Below are 16,321 nucleotides of genomic sequence, written 5' to 3'. Positions count from 1 at the left end.
TTCTTGTTTCTGGAACCAACTTTGGTCAAACTGCCAAAAGTTTTGGAAAACCTCCAGAGTTTTTACTAAGTCTGTAAAATTTGGAATCATTCTGGAGAACATGAACCCACTTCCAAGTCCAGATCTTCAGAACCTGACAACTTTACTGTGTCTCTCAATTTACAACTTCATTTATGTAGACTAATGCTTTCAGGGAAAAAAATAATCTTGGCCTGTTGTCTATTTCATGTTGTCTATTTCTATCTATTTCATATTGTCTATCTGTTTATTTCATATTGACCTCCCTCATGCTACCTGATTCTATTTCGCCTCCCTTCCTGGTACCCTTTCTTGTTAAAAAACAAAGCAAAACAAACAAAACACTTGTGCTTCTCTTATCACTCAGAATTCTGTTCACCGTCTTTGGCTAGAATACTTAAAGATGAGGCATATCTGAATTCAAATTTGGAAGAAATCCTGCATATAATGAGTCCCTGGTCACCAGTGTTTTCACTCTTGTGCACTCTGCTCATGTAGGTTCTCTCTACCCCACGAGCATGCGCATCGGTGAAGAGGGGCGCTTGGTGGTGAACTTTAAGACAGAGGCTCAGTTCCATGGTCTGTTCGTGCTGTCCCATCCTGGTAAGCCCTGTTATCCACAAGAAGCTGCTCCCTGCACCACAGAACACAGATATTTCAGGCCCTGCGCTACCTGACGAGCTATGAATCCAGCATCTAAACTTAACTTCAAGTGAATTGTCCATGTGACTTATCCACAGGAGGGTTTGATAATTGTTAAGCTATATCTCATAAGCTACAAATTCATCGTTATCAACATAGCCTTTTAAAGAAAATACAAAATGATAGTAAATTTAAACGAAAACTCTACTGAGTTCATTTTAAGTGGAGTTTTCCTTAGATAAAGAGCATAGCAACCACAGTCCCCTTCTCTGCCTCAATTCTGTTGCATACAAAGTTGAATTTGAAGTCATTTGTTTAGCAAGGACTCCTTTGTTCACAGCCGTTTTCTGGATACCGTGAGAAACCTTTATAATAGAGCTGGAAGTAACATTGTACTATGATACTTATATTTCAGACATGTTAACTAATTACCTTTAATAAAGATTTACTGTGTCATTTTACTAACTGCGAACGCTGTGCTTTAAATACCAATAAGGAAGCAGGCACTGAAGTCCAATGCCCAAGCTTTTTTTTTAAATATAAAGGACATCCCATTAGAAATATTTTTTTTTTATTTGACTCTCCATATCACTAAATTGGTGTTGCATATTTTGCCCATTTGCCAACTATTGTCAGATTGGACGGGGAACATAGTTCAATCCATGTCTTCTCCGGCCTTCCGTTTTCTGGGTTTGAGCTCAAAACAAGGAAAGAATGGGGCCAAAATTCAGAAGAGAAAGGGGGCTCACTGTATATTTATGAGGCTGAGCTACAAGACATACGGACCCAAAAAGAATCATTTGGCTTTATTGTAACTGACAGTTCTGGAAAATAAGGATTTCTGGGTCTTTACAGATCCCTTCCACATGTCTACCTTTCTAATAAACTGAGTCTTTGTTTAGACACAATTGCAGGCAATCTAATTAAAATTAGGTTCCATTTGTAAGTTGGGTTTGCCCTGCTGTGCGGATGCTAAGAGACTAAAGTTGATCTCGGCTTCGGTGCACAATAAATGCATTCACATCAGCTGTTACTGCACTGCTGTGCCTTCCCTGGAAAGTTGCCCTGGACTATTTGAGCATTTCTGCACAATTATCTCTTCACAGAATCACAGAGTGGGAAAAGCACTGAATTAGGACTCAGAAGGCACACATCCTAACTGTGTGATCTTGGGAGAGTCACTATAATCAGCCTCAGCTCACATTCTCCAAGGGGGGGAATGAAGCTAATTATACCAACACTGGGGCTTTGAAGGCTTAGTATTAAGAATAAAAGCAAGCAATGTGCGATCGGGTGCTTTGAAAACCCTAAGCTGTTGTGCACTCTTACAGCCACTCTACCATTATTCTTACTGGCACTTTTCTAGCATCCTTCACGAGCTCAATGATCATGTCAGCTGATCATCCAAGCCTGACCTTCTCCCTGCGCCTCATCAGGAGTGAACCGACCTATAACCAGCCCGTGCAGCAGTGGAGCTTTATGTCTGACTTTGCGGTAAGTGACTCAGGCTCTTAACTGAACTTTCCTTTTCTGCTGCTTTGGGTGACACCTCAGATTCTTAAAGGGAAAACCTAAATGTCCTCCCTTCTCCTTAAAGGTACGTGACTATTCAGGGACTTACACAGTGAAACTGCTGCCTTGCACCACTCCATCGCATCAAGAGTACCGCCTGCCAGTCACCTGCAACCCCCGAGAGCCTGTCACCTTTGACCTTGACATTCGGTTCCAACAGGTGTGTCTCTTGCAGTTGCTGTCCCGTGACTTCTCCAATCCCACTTCATGAAGATCGTGGTTTACGTGTATCAGTAAATAGATAAACAAATACATAAATTCGCACCATGACTTACTAATTCTTGCTTGCTGAGAATAAAGGAAGTCAGACAGGAAGGAAGCAAGAGAAGAAGGAAGGAGGAAAGAACTGCCCTTCATCTGTCGTTGGTTCAGGGTATAAAATCCAGAGTTGAAGAGTTCACAAGGGTTATTTTTCTTCTTATGTGATCTTTTCTCCTCCTGGAGTTTGCTGCCTTGGAGAGTTGAGGGTTTTCCCCAGAGTTCTTCTGTATGTCTTTGCCTCGTTCTTGATCTTGAAGGAAAACAAATATCCTGTAGTTCGCGACATCTCCAAGTACCTAACTGCCATTATATAGTAAAAGAAATATGAATACACTTTTGTCCAAGGACAAATACTAAGTGTTGGCCCTGCACTGAGCATGAGAAGTACAAGTCCCATATATACCTTGTGAAAACAATGGAAAAGAGCTCAAGGAATGCTGTTTCGTCCTAGTCAAAACATTTCACCTCACCAGTATCGCCTTCTCATGAAGGGCAGAGCCAGCGTTACAATCCCCTGTGTTAGTTTGGTCGGATGTGAAAACTGCGGTGCAGTCTTCCGTCATCTACATGTGCACGTACAGCCCATGTGTGTGTCTGTGAATAAGGCATTTGTGCACCGCCAGGGCAATCGGCAACCCGTAACAGAGCTTTCACACTTGGTTTTAGGTCAGCGATCCAGTGGCAGCTGAGTTCAGCTTGAACACCCAGATGTACCTTCTCTCCAAGAAGAGCCTCTGGCTGTCTGATGGATCCATGGGATTTGGGCAAGAGAGTGATGTTGCCTTCGCAGAAGGTACCCGTTTCACAGATGAGACAGCCGCTCTGTCTGCTCGCCGCCGCATCTGTTGTGCTTTGCTTTATTGGGATCATGTTTAAGAAGGGAAATGATCAGTGCTGGTGTACTCTTGAGAATATTACTGGGTCTTTACCACTTTGGCAGGGATGGCTAGGGCCACTGGAATTGGATATATGCTACTAGATGGTTTTTCTTCTGGGGAAGTTAATCTCTATTTGCTTTGCCTAAGTGACTTTTGGAAACAATCTAGATTTTCTTTTCGTGAATCTTCTTTCCAGGTGCATAGACTCAAATACTGCAGCTACTTGAGACTCCCGGTGCCTCATGGTGAGGGTCATATCTGTGCTGCTCAGTGGCTTGTTCCTGGCACTTCGCAGAATGCCTAACACGCATGGTGGGAGTTCAGTAGTAGTTGCGAAACATGACTGACTGCGAGGGAATTTCCACAAACTCTCCTTCAACATCACATAAAGCCAACTCAGCTTTTTATCAATATTTTCTTTTCTATGTACTTTATTAGTCTGTATCCTGCCAAGTAATTTATCTATATGAAGTGGACTTTAAACCACAGTGGAATTATGAATATTAACTTATAGACCAAGTGTTGAGGTTATTCCCACTACTGACTGAGCATGGGACAGTCAGTAAATCTGCAGTCACTTGTGGTCCGTCCCCAGCGTGGTCTTACCTGAGGCCTGGGAGTGGGTGACATCCTGAAAGTCTTCCAGTATTTGATGGCAGATTAGAAAAAGAAGGAAGTACTCTCTAGGGAGCGTTATTGTCACCAATGGTTTGCAGAGTCATGTGGACAGGACTTACCACGTAACAGAAATGACACTTCCACGTATCTGTTTCAGGGGACATCATTTACGGGCGTGTCATGGTAGATCCTGTCCAGAATCTGGGTGACTCCTTTTACTGCAGCATTGAGAAGGTGTTTCTGTGCACTGGAGCTGACGGCTATGTTCCCAAATACAGTCCCACGAATGCAGAATACGGCTGCTTAGCGGACTCTCCTTCACTCTTATATAGATTTAAAATTGTGGTAAGTGCTTTAGCCCAAACAGTGAACTAGGTAGATGTTCAAAGTTCAATGTTTTCATCTGGTATTTAAAAACAATAACCTCTTTTTAAATGAAACACAATGGTGACATTGTATGGTCATCTGTACTTGCACAAACCTAAAGAAACCATTCTGTACTTGCAGAAGTTGGCATTATCTACAGCACTCCTCATTTTCTTTATTGCTTAAAGGACAAAGCTCAGCCAGAGACGCAAGCCACCAGTTTTGGAAATGTCCTGTTTAATGCCAAGCTAGCAGCCGATGACCCTGAAGCTATTCTCTTAGTGAATCAGCCTGGATCCGATGGCTTTAAAGTCGACTCAACACCACTCTTTCAGGTGGGCCAGCAATAAGCCACTTACACCAGTTCTGTGAGCACATGCAAATTATTTAATATTGGGATGATCCAGGTGTCTTCTACGAAAGGGCAATGATAGGAATACTGCATAAGTAATCATAACATTGTATAAGGTAATGCAGGTAAGCCACACGGGACCATAGTGCGCACCTGGTAAGCATTCTGTAAACCCTAGGTATTATTTTTATTACTGCATTCACCTTATTTTAAGGCTATGAGTAATGAAGACCCTTATTCAGCCCGGAATAGAAATCTAAGTCTGATGTTTGGAAACTGATTTTCTTTTCTTTTCTTTTCTTTTCTTTCTTTCTTTCTTTCTTTCTTTCTTTCTTTCTTTCTTTCTTTTATTTTTTAAGATTTTATTCATTTATTTGACAGAGAGAAAGAGATCACAGATAGGCAGAGAGGCAGGCGGGGGAGGGGGATGGAACAGGCTCCCTGCTGAGCAGAGAGCCCCTTGCGGGGCTCGATCCCAGGACCCTGAGATCATGACCTGAGCTGAACGCAGAGGCCTAAGCCACTGAGCCATCCAGGTGCCCCGGAAACTCTGCTTTTCTTATTCAAAACTTCCTTCCTGTTGACTTTTCATGACTATCTTTATTAGAGTGATCTTGTTTGAACTGCTAGCTTCAGAAAAGAAGTGTGCACAGCTCATAAATCTCCATTCTCAAAGACTTTATAAACCAAGAAACAATATCCTAGCCTAGCGATGGATGGTAAAAAGACACAGGCGACCCTAACACTGGGCAGACAAATGAGACAAATTCAGAGTTGTGTTTCCACGGAGAATCCTTGGAGGGGCAAGTACACCTTTTAGGAAATTTCCTGAAAATTGTCCAAACCAGAGGGGCTTCAGACACAGTATCTGCCTTCATTCTAAAGAAAGAATCTTAAAGAAGCATATTTGTTACTCAGAATAATTTTTTTAAATGGTTTTCACTGTTAATTCTCAAAGCATTAAATGCTTTTTAAATCCTGAAGGGTTCAGAGAGCCATCAGAAATTCCCTTCTTTTCACAAGCCCTAGAAAAGCAGAAAAACGGACCTTTTCTATGGTCTCCTATGTAAATATGCAGCCAGACGTACTGTAAGAGAGTCCTGAGAGTCAGAAGGTCTGGGTTCTAATCTTGCCTCTGCCACTAACTGGTTGAGTAACATTGGCACGTTCCGGCACTGGTGGATCCTTCCTTACCCGTTTTTCAGATGAGTAAGTTAAAACCATATGACAGCTCCGACATTCTATGGCAGCAGGTCACAGATTGCCAAAGATTTACTGGCACACACTCCTTTGAGAGTCACACAAAATATTTTAGAGTCCTTTACACAAAGCCTTGCACGTACTACCCACAAAAAAATGTTTAGTGTATTAATTCTGCAGTCTAGAGTAAATTCTCAGTGATTGTCTCTGCCATTAATTTCTCTTGCAGGAGTCATGAATTAGGTTGGTGTGGTATTTAATTTTCTAACAAATAGAGTTGCATTTCCTAGGTTGCCCTGGGTCGGGAATGGTACATACACACGATCTACACGGTAAGATCAAAAGACAACGCCAATCGAGGCATTGGCAAAAGAAGTACCGAGTACCAGCACCACTCCATAGTGGGTCCAGGGAAGCCAGAGGCCACGAGCCAGGGCCGGAAGAAGAGGGAGATCAGGAGCCCACCCCCGCTGGCGTGGGACATAGGTGCTGACAACAACCGGGGAACCAACATCCAGCACATCGCCCTGGACCGCACCAGCAGGAAGCAGGTCCCCCAGGGGCGAGTTCCTTCTGATGGCGTCCTCCCTCGTGAGCTCAACCGGCCCAGCTCTGATGTCAGCCTGGTCACAGTCGTTGGCAGCATCGCGGTGGGGTTCCTCACCCTCTGCCTCGCTGCCATCACAGTGATGATGTGCAGGAGGAGGAAGGGCGCCAGGAGGAAGGGCGCCCTGAAAGGCTCAGGCAGTAGCAAGCTCATGATGGCCCCGCAGAACCACCAGGGAGACAGCTCAGAGGTTTGAAGAGCGTCGCTGGATTCAGCCTTGGCCTCCAGTGCCTTAGAAAGACAGTGGAAACCCAAATGCTTCTGTCAGTGCCAGGGAATTGGGGACTTCTTTTATGAAGCTTCTCAGAGGACCTGACTGTACTAATGAAATTGGATTTGAATTCTGTCTACTTTTTCATGCATCAGAGAACAAATGCAGACCACAAACCACGCCTTTCCTCTGACTCCAGAGTCAGCAACAATGTATTGGTGTGTACACATAGCCATCCATGGACTGCCAGGAATGGACTTCTCATTTTAGGCATTTTTCTCTAAACAGTGGAGACAAATCTATTCCAAGGTGCTGCAGACTCTCTCAGAAGTTGAAGAGGAGTCTCCTGTTGCTATATGAGCATGAATCTTGAAGGTGCAATTATCACATTGTTTATTCATTGTATAACAGTTTATTCCTAGAAAGGCTTTCATGGATAGTCTGCACAAATGATAAATACACTGTTTACAATGACAAGTTTTCGAATAGGTGGAGACAGCATGGAATTATGACCAGGGGTGGCTCAACCCGTCATTCACCTTTCCTACTACATGGGAGGGAATGGAAGGAAATATAGAGGGAAGGAAGTCACTAGGTTGGATTTGAATTGTTTTTCATCCTCATCAGAGCCTCCCTGTTTTACTTGCTTATTTAACTTTAAATTAAACCAAAGAGTACGTTAAGTCTGGAAGAGATTGTCGAAGACTTTCCTGTTATATAGTGAGAAATAGTCGAATTCTTGCATGATAGTATATCTCATGGGTGCTCAACATTTGTGGGAAATGAGAGGGTTGGTGGCGTTTTGATGATGAAGAAGAAATGCTATAGAGTTAGATTCACATTTATAAGACAATGTTCTTTAAGAACTGAGCCTAGATGTTTGCAGTATTGAACCCAAAATTATGAGAAGTATCATTATAGGTGGTGGAAGGAGAAAGTGGTATTTATTAATATAATGTGTTTAACCAAAGTGCCTCTTCTACATCACAGAAATAAAGAACATTCTGACAGATGATATATGAGGTTAACCCTCAGAGGAGCATAATCACACAACAATGTCCAGAACTTAAATTGGCCATAGGACATTTCATTAACCTTCTAATCAGCCTCTGGGCCAAAAATGGGGACCTCTGCCCCTGTCATTCCAGAGATGGCCTTGGAGGCACAACCTTCTTTGATCCAGGAGGAGAGCAGCATTCTTTGTCATATCCAGTTCAGTGAGCTGACACAGCGAGGTCCCTCTCAGTATCTGAAAACATACCATGTGGCACTGCTCACAGTGTTAAAAACCAGGAAACTTAAGTGAGTTGCTTGGCAAGGTTCCCATCACCCTTCTGAAAAAATAGACTCTCACCAAATGTCAGAAATTTCCGTTGGAAAGGGAAGGAAAATGTCAGTAGTCCAGTGACCAATCTCCCAAAAGCTAGTGAATGTATTTCAAGCAAAAACAGGGTCAGGAGAAAAAGAACTGTACTTAAGGACTAACTAACCCTCACGTGTTGCCTGGAATCTTTTCACTTTTGTCCATAGTCTGGCCACACTGGACATCCTAGCGGAATGGACCTCATCTGGTGTCCATGGGCACCAGCCATCTCTTTATTGAAAAAAGGAATCTACGTTGGTGCTGAGAGAGAGGTGAAAAGCGTCTAATGCTCGCCTCTCTCCTTTTGGGCAGCTCTGCATTTCACACTCAAAGTCTTTCAAAGAATATGGTAGACTGGAGTCTCCTTCCATTGGGGAATTTACGGATATCACCCCTATAACTCAAGGGCCCCCCAAAGGACTTATATTAAGTACTGTATAGCCCGGGAGTTCATTTGTCAAGCAAACATGAATGCTTTCATCATTATCCCCTTTTCTTCTGCTTTGCCTTCTGGCAGATGCTTTGCTACTTCTTTAGCTACCTCGTAACTTGTCTAGGAATGAGCATGAGTTAAGCCGCTTCAGTGAGCGTGTGGACTTTTCATGACTTAGCACTGGGTTCAATTCAGTTAGACTGTGGGAACAAGTACTTGCCGTTGCTTTATGTTCCTTCAGCGGTTTAGATGCCTCAGAGCCTGACTCTTGCACAGTCTTGAGCATCTCTGTCACTGAATATAGTAACATAGTAATATAGTAATATAGTGAAGCCTCATTACGACAAGCCTGTTTGGAGCCTTTGGGCCACACTGGTTTTATATCAAATTTCACTCTGCAATGTGTTTTACTAATGAGACTGCCATATATGAATTGGAGGGCTTATAAAACACAGAACATGTCTATTCTTTCCTAACAAAGATAAGTTTCTTCCTCTCTGCCCATTCCCTTTCTCTCCTTTTCTCTCCTCTAACTTTCCCTTGAAATTAGAGTCTGTGGGGAAAAGGCAGATATAGCTTTCTTAAGTGTAGAGTGCTTGGATTTCAGCATCATCTTCCTTTTATCTGTTTACTTAATGTGTGGTTTTATATACATTAATCTTAAGAAATTCTTTTCAGTGGAAAAAAAAGATCAGCGAAAATGTTTTATTATTCAATAAAACAGACCCTTTCCCCCAATATTTTGTTTTTAGACAATTATGCTGGTATTATCAGCACAATTTCATAAAATAACTTCCCATAGACAATAGGATATAAGCTTTAATAACTCCTTAGAGATCCAGTAGTTTCTGACCCTAATTAAAACTATATAATTGAAATTGTATCACACAGTAAAACCCAAAGCACAAAAATATATATGAAGCCTTAGCGGCTCTCCCTGCATATGAACCACAAAGCATTACAATACATAATTATGGTTTTAATGATGGTTTTATTTATCCCACTTCATTCCCTCTGTTAACATTTACTAAATGCTCACCTAGGACTCACCACTTTGAGAGATTACACAGAAACCAAGATGCCCTCCCTGGTCTCCAGCAGGTTCTAACCAAATGTGGCTCCTCCTTTAGACCAGAGGGATCAGCATTTGCATTGGGTTCTGCCCTGGACCAAGAACAAGCCAGGCGTGTCTGTGAACCACAACTTAAAACTCTCCAGAGCACTGACAGTGGAGTCCACTCTTTTTCCTCTAAAAGAATCCCACATTATGGGTCATTGTGATCACAGATCTAAGGTAAAATATTTCAGATCAATAATTTAATGGAATTGCCCTTTACAAATCTACACAGAAAGGGCACATTGCAGGGATGTGGGTAGTCTGGCTTATTCTTTTCCTCTTAATGGAAGACAGGCCCACTTTATTCCAAGGATGGGATATAGCACATAAACTCTTGTTCTCATCCATTAATGCCCCAACACCTCCTGAAGTGCACCCTCCCACAAGCATCCACAGCATTTGAACAGTATAAATGGCGGTCAACTAGAATTCCTCCGCCATTCTACTGCACAGCATTGGTGACATGAAGGACCAAGTACAAAAGATGTAGTTCTATCAGCGGCCAACAACTTCTTTATCAGGTCATCACACCTCTTAGTCTTTTCCAGGTTACGAGCTCCAAGGTCAACTTTAACAATGGGAATGGATCTGCAGAAAATCATAGAGCCTCTCATATAAATCCGCGCTAAAGGGTAAAATAGTCCTAGCTTGAGAAACAATAAAGAAGCAATAACAGGAAAATGTAATGACATTTAAATTTTTAAGGTTGGAAATTTGATTACTGCTGCTATTTTGAAAATACCTATTTAGTTTTGATTTAGAAACCAATTTAGTCCTTTAAAAGAAAAAGAAAAAATAATCTCTAAAGATGCAAATATTTTACAAATTCGAAGTTTACATAGTTGTATTCATTTAAAAGCAAGGGAGCGCTGATTCTTTGAAACTCTTTGATTTCTTCTAGCCAGGAGAGCAATAACAAAAGGGAGAAGACAGGTGTCTTTACTAACTGCAGGGCAAATGGTGAATAGAGCTTAGGTGTTCAGTCAGTCCTAAGGCCATGGCTTAGAAATGTGTAATTTGGCACAGCAGTAGAAGTATGACTAGTACCTGGCAAGCACATACAGACACATGTACGTATAAAAACAACCAAAGATCTCATTTCTAGAAAATGACGAGCCTAAATATAGTTTTAACTGAAATGGTCCATATGGAGATTTTCAAGAAGGTCAACAGAATGGTCATTTGTGTTAACATACTATTGTGGGATTTTCTTGGACATTAGTTTCAAGGTTACTATGTTTCCTTAAGATTTTTCTTCGACTTGATTCCAGTGTTCCGTGGTAATGACAAGAATTTTCAGAAAATACCATCCATAGGTTCAAAGTTTCCCTCACTGTCTATTTCTCCTTTGGTGTTAAAAATGGAAGATCAAGATTTGAGTAGTTATTTTGCTTTTAATAAGAGATTCTAAAATAGAAGTGTGCAGCATTTTCCTACAGTTTTCACCAGGAGGATTATACAGAAACTTCTTAGATAAAAGAAAGCTGGTTCTCTCTTGAACTAAAGTTGATACAACAAACTACACTAATGTGAGCCTCTCTCAAATTTAATTATACCGGGAAAACCAATCAGAATATTGAGTTGGCGTTCTTTAAAGAGTTTTACCCTCTTCCCTCTCTTTCAAGTACATTTGTTAGCTTTTGCTGGTATCTCTGTGTATTTTTTTTTTCCAGTATTGTGTTTTACTTAAGAGCAACAACCAGAAGAAGAAACCACAATGCTGCTGTAGCAATGACATCTCCTACTTTCCTTCCTTCCCTCCTCTCCCTTCCTTTCTTCCTTCCTTGGTTCCTTTCTGGCACAGACTAGGGTTTTTTCTTCCTCTGATATTTGTCTATCATTCCTCCAGTAACGCTTCCCTTTTAGTTTGGAAACCATTGCCATTTTCACTACGAAGTTAACATTCTCTTTCATTTGAAAGCTAGTAAGTGAGCCCAGCATTTGTGCAGTGTCCCTTCTTTATAAAATGTTAAGGCTTTTGGCTGATGGAAAGAACTCCCTTCAAAAGATCAAAAGCATCATACTGAATAATGTAATGACAATCTGGGCTTTGATTTTTCTCTCAGTGAAGGTTCAACACTGACATTTAAGACACACACACAAAAATCCCTTTAAGGGTTTAATTGAGCAAAAGTAAAAGGCCAGAGATCACATATATGAAGTTGTTTTGCATGATTGAATACTTTGCAATGAAATAAATGGCAAAACAAAAAAACTGTTAAAATGTTAACAGCTTTGAAGTGTTTCAAATTGTAATTATTAAATGTACAATGTTCCTTTCACTATTAGCCAGATGTTGCCTACCCAGATTGCATGATTCCTTGAATACTCTAAGTGAATCACTACTACAGTTATTTATTTTTCCAATGTTTGGATCTTCCCTTCACATAAGAATTGTCAGTATTGTGCCTTAGAAAATAAGAAAGAAAAGAGAGAAATGCAAGTTTTTAAGAACTAACATTAATAATAAAGAGCATTGTAATACAAACCACTTAAAATATAGAAAAGCAATTACTGGTAAGAATAAAAGATAATTTCTGTAAGGGCCCAAATTAAGCACATTACAAAAAGAAGTACAAAGCTGACTCTCTTTCTGTGGTTTCAGGAATTCAAGTTTTTGGCAAGGTATTTTTAAAGCCCATTTGTCTCTGAAAGAAAACTTCAGCCTGGACAAGGAGTTGTGTGTTTGATAATTGTATTAAGTGCCTACTTCCTTCCCCCAAAGTCCTCCAAAAACTCAGTAAATTTATATTTATGTAGCCACTGAGTGACATATCTGTGTGTAATGGAATTATTTGCAAAGCTTAATGGCCTTTGTGATTTTCCCATGGGAATTCTTCAAAAACAAGCAGGGTCTAGTTTTTGTTGTTATTGTTTATTTACTGGGGTACTTCATGTTTGCTGGATATTGAAGCTTATCCCTGGGAAACCAACTATGCCAATAATTTGGAGCCATTCAGTCTTCTACCCACGTCTAAAATAACTCCTGCTGCCACTTGTGTTGCATAACTACCACTGTTTTCCTTCAAAATATATCACATGTTTAATATAAATAAAGCCCATATAAATATAAATCTGTTAACACGGTCAAGTTATTGCAGTTCATTCTTCAACTTCATTTGCACTGAAATCCAAGAATTCGTGTAGTCTGCAATGAGTGTCCGCTAACTTTCGTTCCAGGTCTGAAGCCTACGCTCCTGCAGGCTTCCAGAATGGGACCTGTGCTCCCAGCACTTCTCTGATGCTTGTGGCAAAGTATTTCGGCTCCTTACCAGGATCAACCCACAGGATCTTAGCGTTTACTCACCAGGTGTAGCAGGTGCTGACACAGCCAGAGGCCTGTCAGCGGCAATGTATGCTTAAAGGAAACCACATACTTAGGCGAGTAATTCTGTCCCAGGAGCAGGGTGTCTAGATCCTACTACAGGTATGAAACCCTGCCCAGCTGCACTAATGAGGAAGAATCAACTAATAACGGATGAATCCATTGCTGGGGAGCTGCCCTGACAAGGTAGACCAGTCGCCTTTATGTAAATTTCACTCAAATCAGTAATCATTTGATTTATTATATAGTCAGATTTTTAATAGGTGGCCACCACTGTTTAATACCAGAAGGAAAGGCAAGGACAGCCTCTTAGAGCTGTTGAAGGATAATCCCAAGAAAAGGGCCAAATACACAAGAGAAGTTAGAGTGGGGGACTGGGGGAGGAAATGGCCACGTTATAGCAGAAGAGCTGTCATCAGCTACAGAAATGAGAGGCTCAATCCATCTTCACTAGAGAAGATAAGAAAAGAGCCTGTGTGCTAGGAAATTTCCAAGCCGCTAGGAAGAAAACCTGGCTTTCAGGAAGTTAGGGAAGGGGACGGAGGAAGGGAAGATTCCTGATACAGCCATACCTGGGTATTAACTAGGAGATAAGATCTCCCTGCCATAAAGTCACAATCACCCCAGGCACCCAATTTAAGGGAAAAGTCCCCAAACCAGAATGAGGGAAGGTAGACCTGACTGGGGGCAGGGAGATGATCAGAAGCAGAGTTGGGCCATTCTGAACCCACACAGTACTGATCCCCAATCCCAAGCCCCCACCCAGCAGCCATGCCAGGACACTGCTGCAGAGGAAGAGCGATAGCAATTTTTGAAACCCCTGCTCCCTACAGACTGCAGAGCATTTCAAGATGCTAAGATCTCATCCTGGAAATTTAAATGTGACTAATGGCAAAGTGGTTAAAGGTGGTAGAGAAGGCGGTCAGGCAGAGTAAGATTATATCCAAAGGACGATGAGGCATGTCAGAGAGGATACAGGGTACTCAACAGGGGGAGAACATTTGGAGAAGGTCGTATGCAAAAAGGGGTACAAATATTTTCCTAGGATTTCCTCGGAGTTGAAACTATTCAGAAGACAATGAGTTCGAAACACATAGGCTGCGCGACAACATACAGTGGCTGTGGCCGGACACGTTTCTGCCCCTTTTGATGAGGACAGAAGCCCCATCCGCCTGCACACCTCACCACCACTTCGCTTGAATTCTAAAGAGACCACTAAATCAAGAGGCACTGGTGATACTCAAGTGTGATCAGAGAAGGTCTCAAAGGCAGTGGCCCAAATCAAAGAAGTTTTGTTGACAATTTACAGACATATGATTTTCTGTGGATATGACCTATATTATAGGTCAGTGTATTATTTTCAGAGACACTTTATACACATCAAAACAGATGTCTGCCCTGAGCTGCCTGGGTGGCTCAGTCGGTTGAGCATCGACTCTTGGTTTCAGCTCAGGTCCTGGTCTCAGGGTGGTGAGATCGAGCCCGTGTCCGGCTCCACGCTCCGTACAGAGTCTGCTGGAGACCCTCTCTCCCCCTCTCCCTCTGCCCTACTCCTCATTCTCTCTCTAATCAATCAATCACTCTTTGAAAAACAACAGGTATCTGCTCTGAGTAGCTGAATTAGAGAGAAGTACTTTCTCTATGGAGACGAGAATCCCAGGTTCATGACTTGGTATTTTTTAAATGTAAGTTTTATTATTATGCCGATATGACAAGGCCAAAGGATCAAGAAACAATTGCCATTGAAAAGAAAGCTTAGTATACTCACAGATTCCAATGGGAGCTGGTACGTTCCACAAAAAGGGCCACACACAGGGATGCAACAGGGTCAGTCATGGGGCAGAGGGAACAAGAGAAAGTGTGGGTGAGAGCCTTTCTTGTAGTTTCCATGGGCAGAAACAGCCAAGGAGGGATAAACAGGTTGAGGATTAGCCAACTTGAGTAATTTCAGTGGGGTCTAGGGCATAGGGCTGTCCCTAGGTGTCTGGTACCTGGCCTTTGGGGGATTGGGCAGATGGAAAATAGCCCACAGAGTGGGAGGCAGATAAAAAGGGCAGTTGGGATAGTGTTTCTGGATTGTTGAGTTTGCCTATGAATCGCACAAATCTCTAGGAATTGGCTAGCCAGTTTTGAATCTTAGAGGCAGAGTTAAAGTAAACAGAAGAAGAGCCAGGATCTTTTATCTAGACCCCAGGATATTTAATTATACCCAAAATCAGAGAAGTAAGAACAAAGACTTTGAAAACCAGGGTCAAGTTTTGTGTAAGAGAAGTCCTGACAGGAAGAGAAAGGTCTGGTAAAAACCTACCTATTCTAGTACCAAGGGTCGTGGGAAAAGTGGGTTAAGAGAGAGGGAGAGGCTGGAAGGCTGAGAAACTGATTAGGCCCCTGGGGAGGGGAGGGCAGGGATTACGGCAAGAACAAAGGGGGATGTTGCCCCTCCCCTACCATTTCCCATTTAAGACTCTGGAAAGAGACGCCTCTCCAGGGATCCCTGTTCTGAGGTCAGGCACAGCCAAACACACCCAGGGACCAGTGTGTTCGATCTCTTTGTATTGGCCCAGCATCTGGAGGGCAAGGAAAGCTTGGGGCAGCTGAGGACTGTGGACCCACAGTCTGGAAAAGCAGGAAAAACACCCTCGGGTCATCTGTGCTTGGGAATTACTATGATCCAGGCCTGTGTCTGAAGAGATTGGATTCTTCCTTCTCTCTAAGAGGTTGTTGGCTGTTTTCCTCCTCTGCGGGCCTCGACTCCCCTCCAGCTCCCCTCCCCCAGAAGAAAAACAAACTTCACCCTAAGGAGGGGGGGCGACTGTGTTTTGAATATTGTCTTTGGCAGTCACATTCCAGGAAAGCCGTGACCTTCCTTGATTCTTCTATGCCATTTACCCCCAAAACAGTTCCCTTCGGAGGTCTCTTTAGCCAGCCCTTAGTAACCATACAATAAATGACCTATGGCAAGCTGAAGAATTAATGAGACAATGCGGGAGGGATGGAGTAATTTGAATCTCCCAGAGAACTTTCAAACCGCATCTGCACAGGGCACCTGGGTGGCTCAGTGGGTTAAGCCTCTGCCTTAGGCTCAGGTCATGATTTCAGAGTCCTGGGATCCAGCCCGCCTCCTGTTGAGCTCTCTGATCAGCAGGAAGTCAGCTTCTGCCTCTGCCTCTGCCTCTGCCCTTCCCCTCCCACTCATGTATGTTCTCGCTCTCTCAAATAAATAAATAAAATCTTTTTTAAAAAATGGAAAACAATTAAAAAAAACAATAAAAAAAACACACAAGAACCAAAAAACAAAAAAACAGAGATTCTGATACAGCTCTCAAACCCCATTTCCACACTAGCGGGATGGCCCTAG

At 42.3% G+C, this 16,321-nt stretch overlaps 1 protein-coding gene across 2 annotated transcripts in view; it reads left to right on the top strand.

Moving 5' to 3' along the window:
• FREM2 (FRAS1 related extracellular matrix 2) overlaps positions 1-16,321 on the top strand; it is a 186,604-nt gene that overhangs the window by 146,303 nt on the left and 23,980 nt on the right. Inside the window, exons 18-24 of one of the 2 annotated variants that reach the window (XM_032314781.1) lie at positions 517-621; positions 2,027-2,154; positions 2,258-2,392; positions 3,160-3,286; positions 4,147-4,334; positions 4,544-4,690; positions 6,198-12,792. In XM_032314781.1, the coding sequence (XP_032170672.1) occupies positions 517-621; positions 2,027-2,154; positions 2,258-2,392; positions 3,160-3,286; positions 4,147-4,334; positions 4,544-4,690; positions 6,198-6,710 (1,343 nt within the window). In that variant the 3' untranslated portion in view covers positions 6,711-12,792. Of the gene's footprint in view, positions 1-516; positions 622-2,026; positions 2,155-2,257; positions 2,393-3,159; positions 3,287-4,146; positions 4,335-4,543; positions 4,691-6,197; positions 12,793-16,321 lie in introns of those variants that run through there. The other variant, XM_032314782.1, reaches the window with a different exon arrangement.

This window comes from Mustela erminea, chromosome 15 (assembly GCF_009829155.1).
Source record: "Mustela erminea isolate mMusErm1 chromosome 15, mMusErm1.Pri, whole genome shotgun sequence".
In the NCBI taxonomy this organism is placed as follows: Eukaryota; Metazoa; Chordata; class Mammalia; order Carnivora; family Mustelidae; genus Mustela; species Mustela erminea.
This window is presented reverse-complemented; position numbering and strand designations above follow the sequence as displayed.